Source organism: Tympanuchus pallidicinctus, unplaced genomic scaffold (genome assembly GCF_026119805.1).
Source record: "Tympanuchus pallidicinctus isolate F22 unplaced genomic scaffold, pur_lepc_1.0 scaffold78, whole genome shotgun sequence".
Lineage (NCBI taxonomy): Eukaryota > Metazoa > Chordata > Aves > Galliformes > Phasianidae > Tympanuchus > Tympanuchus pallidicinctus.
In genome coordinates this window covers 1,606-16,588 of record NW_026294800.1, presented here as the reverse complement: position 1 = coordinate 16,588, position 14,983 = coordinate 1,606, and the positions used below count along the sequence as shown (strand labels likewise).

The 14,983-nt window shown below is 57.4% G+C and overlaps 1 protein-coding gene across 1 annotated transcript in view; it reads right to left on the bottom strand.

Moving 5' to 3' along the window:
- Positions 1 to 1,893, bottom strand: part of LOC128072974 (syntaxin-4-like) — a 45,708-nt gene extending 43,815 nt beyond the window's left edge. The window contains exons 1-2 of the mRNA XM_052667247.1: positions 1,791 to 1,893; positions 1,591 to 1,677 (exon numbers count right to left, since the gene is read on the bottom strand). Of these exons, the coding sequence (XP_052523207.1) occupies positions 1,591 to 1,677; positions 1,791 to 1,820 (117 nt within the window). The 5' untranslated portion in view covers positions 1,821 to 1,893. The remainder of the gene's footprint in view (positions 1 to 1,590; positions 1,678 to 1,790) is intronic.
- Between the last annotated feature and the right edge of the window lie 13,090 nt (positions 1,894 to 14,983).

Genomic DNA, 14,983 nt, shown 5'->3' with positions numbered 1-14,983 from the left:
GGCACTAATTAGCTGCTAATTAGGAGCTCATTAAGGGGGGGTCGGGGCTGCTGTCAGGGCCCCCTCTGCCATTGGCCCCCATTAACTCCATTAATACCCCCAATTAATCACACCACTCCCCCCCACTCCCCTTACAACAAATTGCTCATCAGTTGCTAATTAGATGCTAATTAGATGCTAATTAGGGGCGTCCTGGGCTGCATTCAGGGCCCCCGATGCCACTCCCCCCCATTAACCCCATTAAAACCCCAATTAATGACAGCACTGACCCCCAATCCCACCCCCCAGCCCCCCAGTCAGTTGCCAATTAGGCGCTAATTAGCTGCTAATTAGGGGCTCCTTAGGGCTGCCTTCAGGGCCCCTGCTGCCATTCGCCCCCATTGACCCCATTAATACCCCAATTAATGGCACCACTGCCCCCATTCCCCCCCCCCCCATCAATTTCTAATTGTTAATTAGGCACAAATTAGCGGCTCATTAGGGGCTCATTAAGGGGGGATCGAGGCTTCCTTGAGGGCCTAAGATGCCATTTGCCCCCATTAATACCCCAATTAATGACAGCACTGCCCTCCATTCCCCATTCCCCCCACAGCCAGTTGCTAATTAGATGCTAATCAGATGCTAATTAAGGCATTCAGGGCTTCCTTCAGGGCCCCCCCATTAACTGCATTAATACCCCCAATTAATGACACCATTCCCCCCCATTCTCCCCCTACAATGAGTTGCTAATTAGGCGCTAATTAGATGTTAATTAGATGCTAATTAGGCCATTCGGGCCAGTCTTTGACAGCCCTGATACTATTCGCCTTCATTAATTCCATTAACACCCCAATTAATGACAACATGCCCCCCTTTTGCCCATTCTACAATAAATTACCAATTAGATGTTGATAGCTAATCACTGGATTCTAATTAGATGCTAATCACATGCTAATTTGGGGGAGGGGCTTAGGGGCACTTCCGGGGTCTCACAATGCCATTTACCCCAATTAACCCCATCAAAACTCATCACCCCCCTAAATGCCTCGACTGCATATTAATGAGATGCTAATTAGGTACGCTTTGGGCAGTAATTAAAGCAGTTAGAAGCACTTGCCCCGCCTCCTATGCTAATTACATGCAAAGGAAATACCAAACAAGATTAAGTAGCATGCATGCTTGTGTTCCCCTAACGCCACGCACGCCCCCAATTAAATCTAATTAAGCAGCATCTTAATGAGCTTCGACCCCCCAGATGCCCAGCCAGAATTAATTAACTCTCCCTAATTATTTATTCCGTGCTAATTAGATGCTAATCACCTGCTAATCACGCATTAAACCCACCCCATAAAGCTACATGCCACGCAGTGGAGCCCGCATCCCCTATCACCCCCTCAACGCCTTAATTAGCATTTAATTAATTACTAATCAGCCATCAATTAATTATTAATTAGACGCTAATCAGCAGGTGCTCAACGCCTCCCCATCCCACACAGCCCCCACCGACCCCTTTCTCCAAGCCACAACCCCGACTCAATCCCTCCTCCCCCAACCGCCACGCTAACTAGGCGCTAATTAATTAACCCCTAATTACCCACTAATTAACCCCACCTGCAACAGCGTCTCATCCTCACTGGACGCCTTCAGCCCCACCAACGCCACCGTCTCCTCTCCTTCCTCATCGCTGGGGATGTAATCCTGCGGGCGGAGGATCCCCTCGTTAATGAGCGCTAATTACCGCGTTAATTAACGCGGCCCCTTTAAGAGCGCCCGGCTTTTTTTTTTTTTTTTTCCCCTCGCCCCCCGCGGACCTGGAGGAGTTCCCGCGTCCGGTCCCGCATGGCGGCTTCAAAGCCCTCTTCCGCTCTTAGCCACGCCCACTTCCTCACATAACCACGCCTTTTCCTCTCTTATCCCCGCCCCTCTGCGGATGCGAAGCGGAAGTGGGGAGGTGCGCGGGGACCATAGAGAGGGCCGCTCTAGGCGCGGAGTCCTCCAGGGGTTGAATGAAGGGGATTGGAAGGAGGGGGGGTTAACGGGGCTTCCTATGGGGTCGGCAATGGGGCTTCCTATGGGGTCGTGGGGTCTATAGGGTTTGCTATGGGGTTGGCTATAGATTCTATGGGGTCGTGGGGTCTATAGGGTTTCCTATGGGGTTGGCTATAGATTCTATGGGCTTGTGGGGTCTATAGGGTTTCCTATGGGGTCGTGGGGTCTGTAGGGTTTCCTATGGGGTTTGCAATAGATTCTATGGGGTCATGGCGTCTATAGGGTTTGCTATGGGGTTTGCCATAGATTCAATGGGGTTGCGGGGTCCATAGGGTTTCCCATGGGGTCGTGGGGTCTATAGGGTTTCCTATGGGGTTTGCCACAGATTCTATGGGCTTGTAGGGTCTATAGGGTTTGCTATGGGGGTCGTGGGGTCTATAGGGTTTGCTATGGGGGTTTGCCATAGATTCTATGGGGTTGCGGGGTCTATAGGGTTTCCTATGGGTCGTGGGGTCTATAGGGTTTGCTATGGGGTTTGCCATAGATTCTATGGGGTTGCGGGGTCTATAGGGTTTCCTATGGGGTCGTGGGGGTCTATAGGGTTTGCTATGGGGTTTGCCATAGATTCTATGGGGTTGCGGGGTCTATAGGATTTCCCATGGGGTCGCGGGGTCTATAGGGTTTGCTATGGGGTTTGCAAATAGATTCTATGGGGTTGCAGGGTCTATAGGGTTGCCCATGGGGTCGTGGGGTCTATAGGGTTTGCTATGGGGTTTGCCACAGATTCAATGGGGCTGCGGGGTCTATAGGGTTTGCTATGGGGCTTCAGATAGATTCTATGGGGCCACTGGGTCTATAGGGTTTTCTATGGGGTTTTGAATAGATTTTATGGGGCTGCGGGGTCTACAGGGTTTGCTATGGGGTCAGCGATAGAATCTATGGGGTCGTGGGGTCCATAGGGTTTCCTATGGGGTCAGTGACAGATTCTATGGGGTTGTGGAGTCTAAAGGGTTTCCTATGGGGTTTGCCATAGATTCTATGGGATTGCGGCGTTTATAGGGTTTGCTATGGGGTCCTCGGGTCTATAGGGTTTGCTATGGGGTCAGTGATAGATTCTATGGGGTCGTGAGGTCTATAGGGTTTGCTATGGGGTTTGCCATAGATTCTATGGGGTTGCGGGGTCTATAGGGTTTGCTATGGGGTTTGCAATAGATTCTATGGGGTCATGGGGTCTATAGGGTTTGCTATGGGGTCGTGGGGTCTATAGGATTTCCTATGGGGTTTGCCATAGATTCTATGGGGTCGCGGGGTCTATAGGGTTTCCTATAGGGTTTGCCATAGATTCTATGGGGTCGTGGGGTCTATAGGGTTTGCTATGGGGTCGTGGGGTCTATAGGGTTTCCTATGGGGTTTGCCATAGACTCTATGGGGTCGTGGGGTCTATAGGGTTTCCTATAGGGTTTGCCACAGATTCTATGGGCTTGTGGGGTCTATAGGGTTTCCTATGGGGTCTTGGGGTCTATAGGGTTTCCTATAGGGTTTGCCATAGATTCTATGGGGTTGCAGGGTCTATAGGGTTGCCCATGGGGTCGTGGGGTCTATAGGGTTTGCTATGGGGTTTGCCATAGATTCAATGGGGTTGCGGGGTCTATAGGGTTGCCCATGGGGTCGTGGGGTCTATAGGGTTTCCTATGGGGTTTGCCACAGATTCTATGGGCTTGTAGGGTCTATAGGGTTTGCTATGGGCTTGTAGGGTCTATAGGGTTTGCTATGGGCTTGTAGGGTCTATAGGGTTTGCTATGGGGCTTCAGATAGATTCTATGGGGTTTTGAATAGATTTTATGGGGCTGCGGGGTCTACAGGGTTTGCTATGGGGTCAGCGATAGAATCTATGGGGTCGTGGGGCCCATAGGGTTTCCTATGGGGTCAGTGACAGATTCTATGGGGTCGTGCGGTCTGTAGGGTTTGCTATGGGGTTTGCCATAGATTCTATGGGATTGTAGGGTCTATAGGATTTCCTATGGGGTTTCCAATGGATTCTATGGGGTATGGGGTCTCCTCTGGGGTTTCCTATGGGGTCCCGTGGGGCTCCCAATGGTGCTATGGGGTTTTCTATGGGACTTACATGCGCTCCTATGGGGTCTGTGGGTTCCCTCCGCCGTCTTCAACAGATCCTATAGAAACCGCCCAAAAAACCCCATTTTTAGGGCCCCAAAACCCCACATTTTCCCCATAACAAAACCCCACAGACCCCCCAAATCCCCCTTTTTCCACCCAAAGCCCGTTCCTCTTCCTCCTGTAAGGAATTCCTCCGCCCCATAACCCCCATTTCCTGCCCCATATCCAATTTTCCCACCCCATAACCCCACTTCCTGCCCCACACCCCCTTTTCCCACCCCATAAACCCCACATTTCCACCCTAAATCCCCATTTCCAGCCCCATAACCCCATTTCCTGCCCCACACCCCCTTTTCCCACCCCATAGACCCCATTTTTCCATCCTGAATCCCATTTCCCACCCCATAACCCCAATTTCCCATCCCATAAACTCCATTTTTCCATCCTAAATCCCATTTTCCACCCATAACCCCATTTCCTGCCCCACACACCCTTTTCCAACCCCATAAACCCCACATTTCCACCCTAAATCCCCATTTCCAGCCCCATATCCCCATTTCCTGCCCCATACCCCATTTTTCCATCCTCAATCCCATTTTCCCACTCCATAACCCCCCATTTTCCCACCCCACACCTCCAATTCCCCATCCCATAAACTCCATTTTCCCACCCCATAACCCCCATTTCCTGCCCCACACCCCATTTTCCCACCCCATAAACCCCACTTTTCCATCCTAAACCCCATTTCCCACCCCACAAACCCCATTTTCCCACCCCATAACTCCATTTCCTGCCCCACACCCCTTTTCCCACCCCATAAACCCCATTTTTCCATCCTAAACCCCATTTTCCACCCCATAACCCCTTTTCCCACCCCATAAACCCCACATTTCCATCCTAAACCCCATTTCCCACCCCATAACCTCCACTTCCTGCCCCACACCCCCTTTGCCCCCCCTTAAATCCCGATTTTCCCACCCTAAAATCCCATTTTCCCCACCCCTTTTCTCACCCGCACCCCATTTTCCCACCCCCCCCATTTCCCCCACCCCATTTTCCCGCCCTGCACCCCGTTTTCCCGCCATTTTCCCGCCGCCATTTTCTCATCCCACATCCCATTTTCCCTCATCTTCCCGCCTCTCACCCCCGTTCTTTCCAAGCCCCATTTTCCCGCCCTCATTTTTCTGCCTCCCGCCCCCATTTTCCCGCCTCTCACCCCCGTTTTTTTCCCGCCCCCATTTTCCCGCCTTCATTTTCCCGCCCCCCCGCTTTTTTCCCGCCCCCGTTTTCCCGCCTCTCACCCCCATTATTTCCCCGCCCTCATTTCCCCACTTCTCACCCCCGTTGTTTTCCCGCCCCCATTTTCCCGCCCTGCAACTCGTTTTCCCGCCGTCATTTTCCCGCCTCTCACCCCCGTTTTTTCCCGCCCCCATTTTCCCGCCTTCGTTTTCCCGCCTCTCACCCCCATTTCTTCCCGCCCCATTTTCCCGCCTCTCCCCCCCCCCCCGCTTTTTTCCCGCCCCCGTTTTCCCGCCTCTCACCCCCATTATTTCCCCACCCCGTTTTCTAGCTTCTCACCCCCGTTGTTTTCCCGCCATTTTCCCGCCTCTCGCTCTCGTTTTTTTCCCGCCCTGCACCCCTTTTTCCCGCCTCACCCCCGCTTTTTCCCCACCCCCATTTTTTTCCCGCCCCCATTTTCCCGCCTCTCACCCTTTTTTTTTCCCGCCCCTGATCCACACGCGTTCCCCCCCATTATTTCCTCTCCATTCCCCCCTCAATTATTCCCCCCCCATTATTCCCCCAATTATCCCCACCCCCATTTTCCCTTTCCCTTCAATTCTTCATTTTCACCCCCCTCCCCCCCCACCATTTTCCCGCGCCCGCCCCCCACGCGCCTTTTTTTTTCCCGCGCCTTTTTTGACCTGGATGAGGGGCGTTGTGGGATTTGAGGGGGGGGATTTGAGGCGGTGGGGGGGGGTTATGGGGCTGGGAGGGCTTCTATGGGGCAGGGGGGTCGGTTGTGGGGTCTCTGGGGTTTGGAGGGGGGGGGGAATTTATGGAGCCTGGGGGGCGCCATTTTTTTTCCCGCGCCCCGAGTACGCGCCATTTTTTTCCCGCGCCTGAACCACGCGCGTTCCTTCCCATTATTTCCCCTTCGTTTCCCGCCTCAATTATTCCCCACCCCCATGTTCCCTTTCCCTTCAATTCTTCTTTTTCACCCCCCCCACTTTCCCGCCCCCCGCCCCAAATACGCGTCTTTTTTTTCCCGCGCCCCGAATGCGCGCCTTTTTTTTTTTCCCGCCCGCGCCTGAATCACGCGCCTTTTTTTCCCGGCCTGAATGACGCGCTTTTTCTCTCCCCCTCCCCACACGTTTTTTTTTTCCAGCGCCCCAAATGCGCGCCTTTTTATTCCAGCACCCCGAATGCGCGCCTTTTTTTTCCCGCCCTCGCCCTACGCGCGCTTTTTCCCGCACCTGAATCACGCGCCTTTTTTTTCTCTCCCTCTCCTCACGCGCCTTTTTTTTCCCGCGCCCGCCCCACGCGCGCTTTTTCCCGCGCCTGAATCACGCGTCTTTTTTTTTTCTCCCTCTCCCCTCACGCCTTTTTTTCGCGCGCTCCAAATGCGCGCCTTTTTTTTTTCCCGCGCCCCGAATCCGCGCCTTTCCCCCCCCCCCTCCCCACACGCCTTTTTTTTCCCGCGCCCCGACTACGCGCCTTTTTTTTTCCCGCGCGTGAATCACGTGCCTTTTTTTACCGCGCCCGCCCCACGCGCGCTTTTTCCCGCGTCGGAATCACGCGTCTTTTTTTTCTCTCCCTCTCCCCACACCCCTTTTTATTCCCGCGGCCCGAATACGCGCCCTTTTTTTCCCCGCCCTCGCCCCACGCGCGCTTTTTCCCGCGCCTGAATGCGCGTTTTTTTTCCCACGTCCCCAATGCACGCCTTTTTTTCCCGCGCCTGAATCACGCGCCTTTTTTTTCCTCCCCCTCCCCTCACGCCTTTTTTTCCGGCGCCCCGAATGCGCGCCTTTTTTTTTCCCGCGCCCCGAATACGCGCCTTTTTTTTCCCGCCGTCGCCCCACGCGCGCTTTTTCCCGCGCCTGAATCACGCGCCTTTTTTTTCCTCCCCCTCCCCTCACGCCTTTTCTTCCCGCGCCCCGAATGCGCGCCTTTTTTTCCCGCGCCCCGAGCACGCGCTTTTTCTTTTCCCGCGCCCGCGCCGGGACCACGCGCTGTTTTCCCCGCGCATGCGCAGCGCCCCTCCTCCCCCCCCCCCGTTTTCCCGCCGCCGCCGCAGCGCCCGCGCTCCCCCCTCCCCCTCCCTCTTTTTTTCCTCCCCCCCTTTTCCGCACAGAGCAGCAAAAAAAACAAAAAGAAAAAAAAAAACCCGATTTTTTTCTAATTTTTTTTTCGAGGAAGAAAATAAAAAATCGGGGAAAAAAAAAAAGAAAAAAAAAAAAAAAAGGGCACTGCGGTATTTTTTCGGGTTTTTTTTTTTTTTTTTTTAGCGCTGTCGTTTTATTTTTTTTGGGGGGGGGCTTCGCTCCCCCGATAGAAGAGATGAAGGACCGCACCCAGGAGCTGCGCAGCGTATGTGGGGGGGGGGGGGGTGGGGGGGTTCTATGGGCTGGGGGGCTTGGGGGGATGTGTGGACTGGGGGTTTCTATGGGCTGAGGGGGGTTCTATGGGGCTGGGGGGTTCTATGGGGGATGTGTGGGGCTGGGGGGGGTCTATGGGGGATGTGTGGGGCTGGGGGGGGTTATGGGGCTGGGATATGTGGGGTTGGGGGGGGGTTTCTATGGGGCTGGGGGGCTTGGGGGATGTGTGGGGCTGGGGTGTCTATGGGGGATGTGTGGGGCTGGAGGGGGGGAGGGTCTATGGGGATGTGGGGCGCTGTGGGGCTGGGGGTCTATGGGGGATGTGTGGGGCTGGGGGGGGTTATGGGGCTGGGATATGTGGGGTTGGGGGGGTTTTCTATGGGGCTTGGGGGGGGATGTGTGGGGCTGGAGGGGTTATGGGGCTGGGGGAGGTTATGGGGCTGGGATATGTGGGGCTGGGGGGCGTTTTCTATGGGGCTGGGGGGGCTTGGGGGGGATGTGTGGGGCTGGAGGGGGTTCTGTGGGGCTGGGGGGGTTCTATGGGGGGATGTGTGGGGCTGGGGGGGGGTCTATGGGGGATGGGGGGGGTTTAGGGGGGGTTCTATGGGGCTGGGGGGGTTATGGGGGATGTGTGGGGCTGGAGGGGGGGGGTCTATGGGGGATGGGGGGGTTGGGGGGAGTTTCTATGGGGCTGGGATATGTGGGGTTGGGGGGGGTTTCTATGGAGATGGGGGGGCTTGGGGGGATGTGTGGGGCTGGGGGGGGTCTATGGGGATGTGTGGGGCTGGGGGGGTCTATGGGGGATGGGGGGGTTTGGAGGGGGTTTTCTATGGGGCTGGGGGGGCTTGGGGGGGGATGTGAGGGGCTGGGGGTTTATGGGGCTGGGATATATGGGGTTGGGGGGGTTTTCTATGGGGCTGAGGGGGCTTGGGGGGGGATGTATGGGGCTGGAGGGGTTTACGGGGCTGGGGGGGCTTAGGGGGGATGTGTGGGGCTGGAGGGGGTTCTGTGGGGCTGGGGGGGACTTAGGGGGGTTTCTGTGGGGCTGGGGGGGGTCTATGGGGGATGTGTGGGGCTGGGGGGGGTTTCTGTGGGGGTGTTTCTGTGGGGCTGGGGGGGTTTCTATGGGGGGGATGTGTGGGGCTGGGGGGGTTTCTATGGGGCTGGGGGCTTTCTATGGGGCTGGGGGGGTTTATGAGGCTGGAATATGTGGGGCTGGGGGGGCTTGGGGCTGGGGGGGGTTCTGTGGGGCTGAGGGGGTTCTATGGGGCTGGGATATGTGGGTTTGGAGGGGGGTTGTGGGGCTGGGGGGTTTCTATGGGGCTGGGATTTATGGGACTGGGGGGTTTTTATGGGGTTGGGATATGTGGGGTTGGAGGGGGGCTTGCTATGAGGTTGAAGGAGTATCTATGGGGCAGGGGGGGCCATAGGGTTGGGATATGGGGGGTTTCTGTGGGGCTGAGAAGGTTTCTATGGGGCTGAGGAGGTTTTTATGGGGGTTGGGGGGGTTCTGCTGGGATTGGGGATGGTTGTAGGGCTGGGATACGTGGGGTTGGGGGCGTTTTTATGGGGTTGGGGGGGCCTCTATGGGGGGGATGTGTGGGGCTGGGGGGGTTTCTATGGGGCTGAGGTGGTTTGTGGGGCTGGGGGCGATTTGTGGGGTGTAGGGGGGTTTCTATGGAGCTGGGATATGTGGGGCAGGGGGGGTTGTGGAGTTGGGGGTCTGTGGGGTTGGGGGGGTCTGTGGAGCTTGAGGGGGGTTTATGGGGCTGGGGGGGGTCTGTGGGGTTTGGGGGACAGGAATGGGATCTGTGGGGTCTGTGGGGCGGCTGTGGGGTCTGTGGGGCGGCTGTGGGATCTATGGGGCGGCTGTGGGATTTATGGGGTTGCGGGGTGTGGGGGGTGGCTGTGGGGTCTATGGGTCTGTGGGGCGGCTGTGGGGCTCTATGGGGCGGCTGTGGGGATCTATGGGGCGGCTGTGGGATCTATGGGGCGGCTGTGGGGCTCTATGGGGCGGCTGTGGGGCTCTATGGGGCGGCTGTGGGGCTCTATGGGGCGGCTGTGGGCTCTATGGGTCCGCAGGCTGTGCTCGGCACACAGTGGTGCAGTGCGGCGCGGTGGTGCAGTGGGGGATTGCAGGGCTGTGCTGGGGCCGCCTGTGGGGTTGGTTGTGGGGCTGCTTGTGGGGCGGTGGGATGCTGTGGGGCTGCTTATGGGGCTGGGCTGCTTACGGGGTGGGGGGATGCTGTGAGGCTGCCTATGTGGCTGCTTATGGGGCAGTGGGCTGCTTATGGGGCTGCCTGTGGGGCTGCTTATGGGGCAGTGGGGCGCTATGGAGCTGCTTATGGGGTTGTCTGGGGGGCAGTGGGCTGCTTGTGGGGCTGCCTATGGGGCGGTGGGGCGCTATGGGGCTGCCTATGGGGAGCAGGCTGCTTGTGGGACTACTTATGGGGCTGTTTATGGGGTTGTCTGTGGAATAGTGGGCTGTTTATGGGGCAGTGGGGCTACTTATGGGGCTGCTTGTGGGGTTGTCTGTGGGGCAGTGGGCTGCTTATGGGGCTGTTTATGGGGTGGTGGGCTGCCTGTGGGGCTGCTTATGGTGTAGTGGGCTGCTTATGGGGCTGTTTATGGGGTGGTGGGGTGCTATGGGGCTGCTTGTGGGGTTATCTGTGGGGCGGTGGGCTGCTTGTGGGGCTGCTTATGGGGCTGCTTGTGGGGTGGTGGGATGCTGTGGGTCTGCTTATGGGTCTGCTTATGGGGCTAGGCTGTTTATGGGGCTGCCTATGGGGCTGTTTATGGGGTTGTCTGTGGGGTGGTGGACTGCTTATGGGGCTGCTTGTGGGGCTGCCTATGGGGCTGCTTATGGGATTGTCTGTGGGGCGGTGGGCTGCTTGTGGGGCTGCTTGTGGGGCTGCTTGTGGGGTGGTGGACTGCCTGTGGGGCTGCCTATGGGGCTGCTTATGGGGTTGTCTGTGGGGCAGTGGGTTGCTTATGGGGCTGTTTGTGGGGCTGCTTATGGGGTGGTGGGATGCTGTGGGGCTGCCTATGGGGCAGCAGGTGCTTGTGGGGCTGCTTATGGGGTGGTGGGCGGCTTCTGGGGCTGCTTATGGGGCTGCTTATGGGGCGGTGGGCTGCTTGTGGGGCTACTTATGGGGCTGCTTGTGGGATTGTCTGTGGGGCGGTGGGCTGCTTATGGGGTTGCTTGTGGGGCTGTTTATGGGGTGGTGGGCTGCCTGTGGGGCTGCGTATGGGGCAGTGGGTTGTTTATGGGGTGGTGGGGCACTATGGGGCTGCTTATGGGGTTATCTGTGGGGCGGTGGGCTGCTTGTGGGGTTGTTTGTGGGGTGGTGGGATGCTGTGGGTCTGCTTATGGGGCTGCTTATGGGGCTGCTTATGGGGCAGTGGGCTGCTTGTGGGGCTGCCTGTGTGACTGCTTATGGGGCTGCCTATGGGGTGGTGGGTTGCTTGTGGGGCTGCCTTTGGGGCTGCTTATGGGGTTGTCTGTGGGGCAGTGGGCTGCTTATGGGGCTGTTTGTGGGGCTGCTTATGGGATAGTGGGATGCTGTGGGGCTGCTTATGGGGCTGCCTATGGGGCAGCGGGTGCTTGTGGGGCTGCTTATGGGGTGGTGGGCGGCTTACGGGGTGGCTTATGGGGCTGCTTATGGGGCGGTGGGCTGCCTATGAGGCTGCCTATGGGACAGTGGGCTGCTTATGGGGCTGCTTTTGGGGCTGCCTATGGGGCTGGGCTGCTTATGGGGTGGTGGGCTGCCTATGGGGCAGCGGGCTGCTTGTGGGGCTACTTATGGGGCTGCTTATGGGGTTCTCTGTGGGGCGGTGAGCTGCTTATGGGGTTGCTTATGGGGCTGCTTATGGGGTGGTGGGCTGCCTGGGGGGCTGCTCGTGGGGCAGTAGGGTGTTGTGGGGTTGCCTATAGGGCCGCCTATGGGGCAGTGGAGTGCCTATGGGGCTGGCTGCCTATGGGGCAGCGGGGTGCTTGTGGGGCTGCTTATGGGGCTGGGCTGCTTATGGGATGGTGGGTTGCGTGTAGGGCTGCCTATGGGGCAGTGGGCTGCTTGTGGGTTTGTGTGTGGGGCAGTGGGCTGCTTATGGGGCTGCTTATGGGGTGATGGGCTGCCTGTGGGGCTGCCTACGAGGCAGTGGGGCGCTGTGGGGCACAGTGGGGCGCTATGGGGTTCTGTGGGCTCTATGGGATGCTGTGGGGTGCAGTGGAGCACTGTGGGGCACAGTGGGGCGCTTTGGGGTTCTGTGGGCTTTATGGGGCGCTATGGGGTGCTGTGGAGCGCTGTGGGGTGCAGTGGGGCAATATGGGGTTCTGTAGGCTCTGTGGGGTGCTATGGGTCGCAGTGGGGCGCTATGGGGTGCAGTGGGGCGCAGTGGGGTTCTGTGGGCTCTGTGGGGCGCTAAAGGGTGCAGTGGGGTGCTATGGGGTGCAGTGGGGCTCAGTAGGGCACTCTGGGACTCAACGGAGCTCTTTGGGGCGCTGTGGGGTTCTGTGGGCTCTATGGGGTGCCATGGAGCACTGTGGGGCACAGTGGGGTGCTATGGGGTTCTGTGGGCTCTATGGGGCGCAGTGGGGTTCTGTGGGCTCTGTGGGGCGCTGTGGGTCGCAGTGGGGCGCTGTGGGTTGCAGTGGGGTGCTGTGGGGTTCTGTGGGCGCTATGGGTCGCAGTGGGGCACTATGGGTCACAGTGGGTCACAGTGGGGTGCTATGGGTCGCAGTGGGGCGCTATGGGTCACAGTGGGTCGCTATGGGACGCAGTGGGGCACTATGGGTCACAGTGGGTCGCAGTGGGGTGCTATGGGTCGCAGTGGGGCGCTATGGGTCACAGTGGGTCGCTATGGGACGCAGTGGGGCGCTATGGGGTTCTCTGGGCTCTATGGGTCACAGTGGAGCGCTGTGGGTCACAGTGGGTTGCAGTGGGGTGCTATGGGTCACAGTGGGGCACTATGGGTCGCATTGGGCGCTATGGGGTTGTCTGGGCTCTATGGGGCACGATGGGTTTCAGTGGGGCGCTATGGGTCGTAGTGGTGTGCTATGGGGTTCTGTGGGCTCTGGGGCGCTATGGGTCGCAGTGGGGCGCTATGGGATTCTCTGGGCTCTATGGGGCGCTGTGGGTCACAGTGGGTCGCAGTGGGGCGCTATGGGTCGCAGTGGGGTGCTATGGGGTTCTCTGGGCTCTATGGGGTGCTATGGGGTTCTCTGGGCTCTATGGGGTGCTATGGGTCGCAGTGGGGCGCTGTGGGGTTCTCTGGGCGCTATGGGGCGCAGTGGGGCGCTATGGGGCACAGCGCTGACCCCCGTTTCCCCAGGCGAAGGACAGCGATGACGAGGAGGAGGTCGTGCACGTGGACCGCGATCACTTCATGGACGAGTTCTTCGAGCAGGTGCGGCCCCACGGCGCCCCATAGCCACCCCATAGCCACCCCATAGCCACCCCGTAGCCACCCCGTAGCGACCCTATAGCGATCCCATAGCCACCCCATAGCAGCCCTATAGCCACCCTATAGCGATCCCATAACCACCCCATAGCCACCCCATGGCGACCCCATAGCGATCCCATAGCCACCCTATAGCCACCCTATAGCAATCCCATAGCCACCCCATAGCCACTCCATAGCCACCCTATAGCAACATTATAGGGATCCCATAGGGACCCTATAGAGACCCAATAAAGATCCCATAGAGATCTCATAGAGACCCCATAATGACTCCATAGGGATCCTATAAAGCCAATGAAGTGACTCCATAGGGACTCCATAGAGACCCTGTAGGGACCCCATAGAGACGCCATAGAGATTCTATAGGGATTCTGTAGCGGCCCCATAGAGACCCCATAGAGATCCCATAGAGACCCTATAGGGGTCCCATAGCGACCCCATAGCAACCCCATAGGGACCCCACAGCAATTCCATAGGGATCCTATAGAGACTCTGTAGGGACCCCATAGGGACCCCATAGCGACCCCATAGGGACCCCACAGAGCCCCAATAGGGACCGCACAGCAACTCCATAGGAACCCCATAGTGACCCCATAGCAACCCTGTAGCAACCCCATAGCGACCTTATAGGGATCCCATAGGGACCCTATAGAGACCCAATAAAGATCCCATAGAGATCTCATAGCGACCCCATAATGACCCCATAGGGATCCTATAAAGCCAATGAAGTGATTCTATAGGGACTCCATAGAGACCCTGTAGGGACCCCATAGAGACCCCATAGAGATTCTATAGGGATTCTGTAGCGGCCCCATAGAGACCCCATAGAGATCCCATAGAGACCCTATAGGGGTCCCATAGCAACCCCATAGGGACCCCACAGAGCCCCTATAGGGACCGCACAGCAACTCCATAGGAACCCCATAGTGACCCCATAGCAATCCTGTAGCGACCCCATAGCGACCTTATAGGGGTCCCATAAGGACCGTATAGAGACCCAATAGAAATCCCATAGAGATTTCATGGAGAGCCCATAATGATCCCATAGGGATCCTATAAGGCCAACAAAGTGACCCCATAGGGACTCCATAGAGATCGTGTAGGGACCCCATAGGGACCCCATAGAGATTCTATAGGGATCCCGTAGCGACCCCATAGAGACCCTATAGGGGTCCCATAGCGACCCCATAGGGACCCCACAGCAATTCCATAGGGATCCTATAGAGACTCTGTAGGGACCCCATAGGGATCCCATAGAGACCCCATAGCAACCCCGTAGCGACCCCATACAGACCCCACAGAGCCCCTATAGGGACCGCACAGCAACTCCATAGGAACCCTATAGTGACCCCATAGGGACCCCATAGTGACCCTATAGGGACCCCATAGCGACCCCACAGGGACCCTATAGAGACCCCATAGAGACTCTATAGGCACCCAGAAACCTCGTAGGGATCTATGAAGACCCCATAGGGACCCCATAGAGATTCCATAGGAATTCCATAGGGATCCCATACTCGTTGTACAGAGGTCCTATAGTGACCTCATAGAGACCTTACAGAGCGTCCATAGGGACCCCATAGGGATCCCATAGAGATCCCATACAGATCCATACAGACCCCATAGTGACCCCATAGAGACCCTATAGGGACCCCATAGAGACTCCATAGGGACCCAGAGACCCCATAAGGATCTGTGGAGTCCCCATAGGGACCCTATAGAGATTCCATAGGAACTCCATAGAGATCCCAAATTCATTCTATAGAGACCCTATAGAGATCCCATAGAGACCCCATAGGGACCCCATTGGGACACATGACCCTGTAGGGATCTATGGAGAC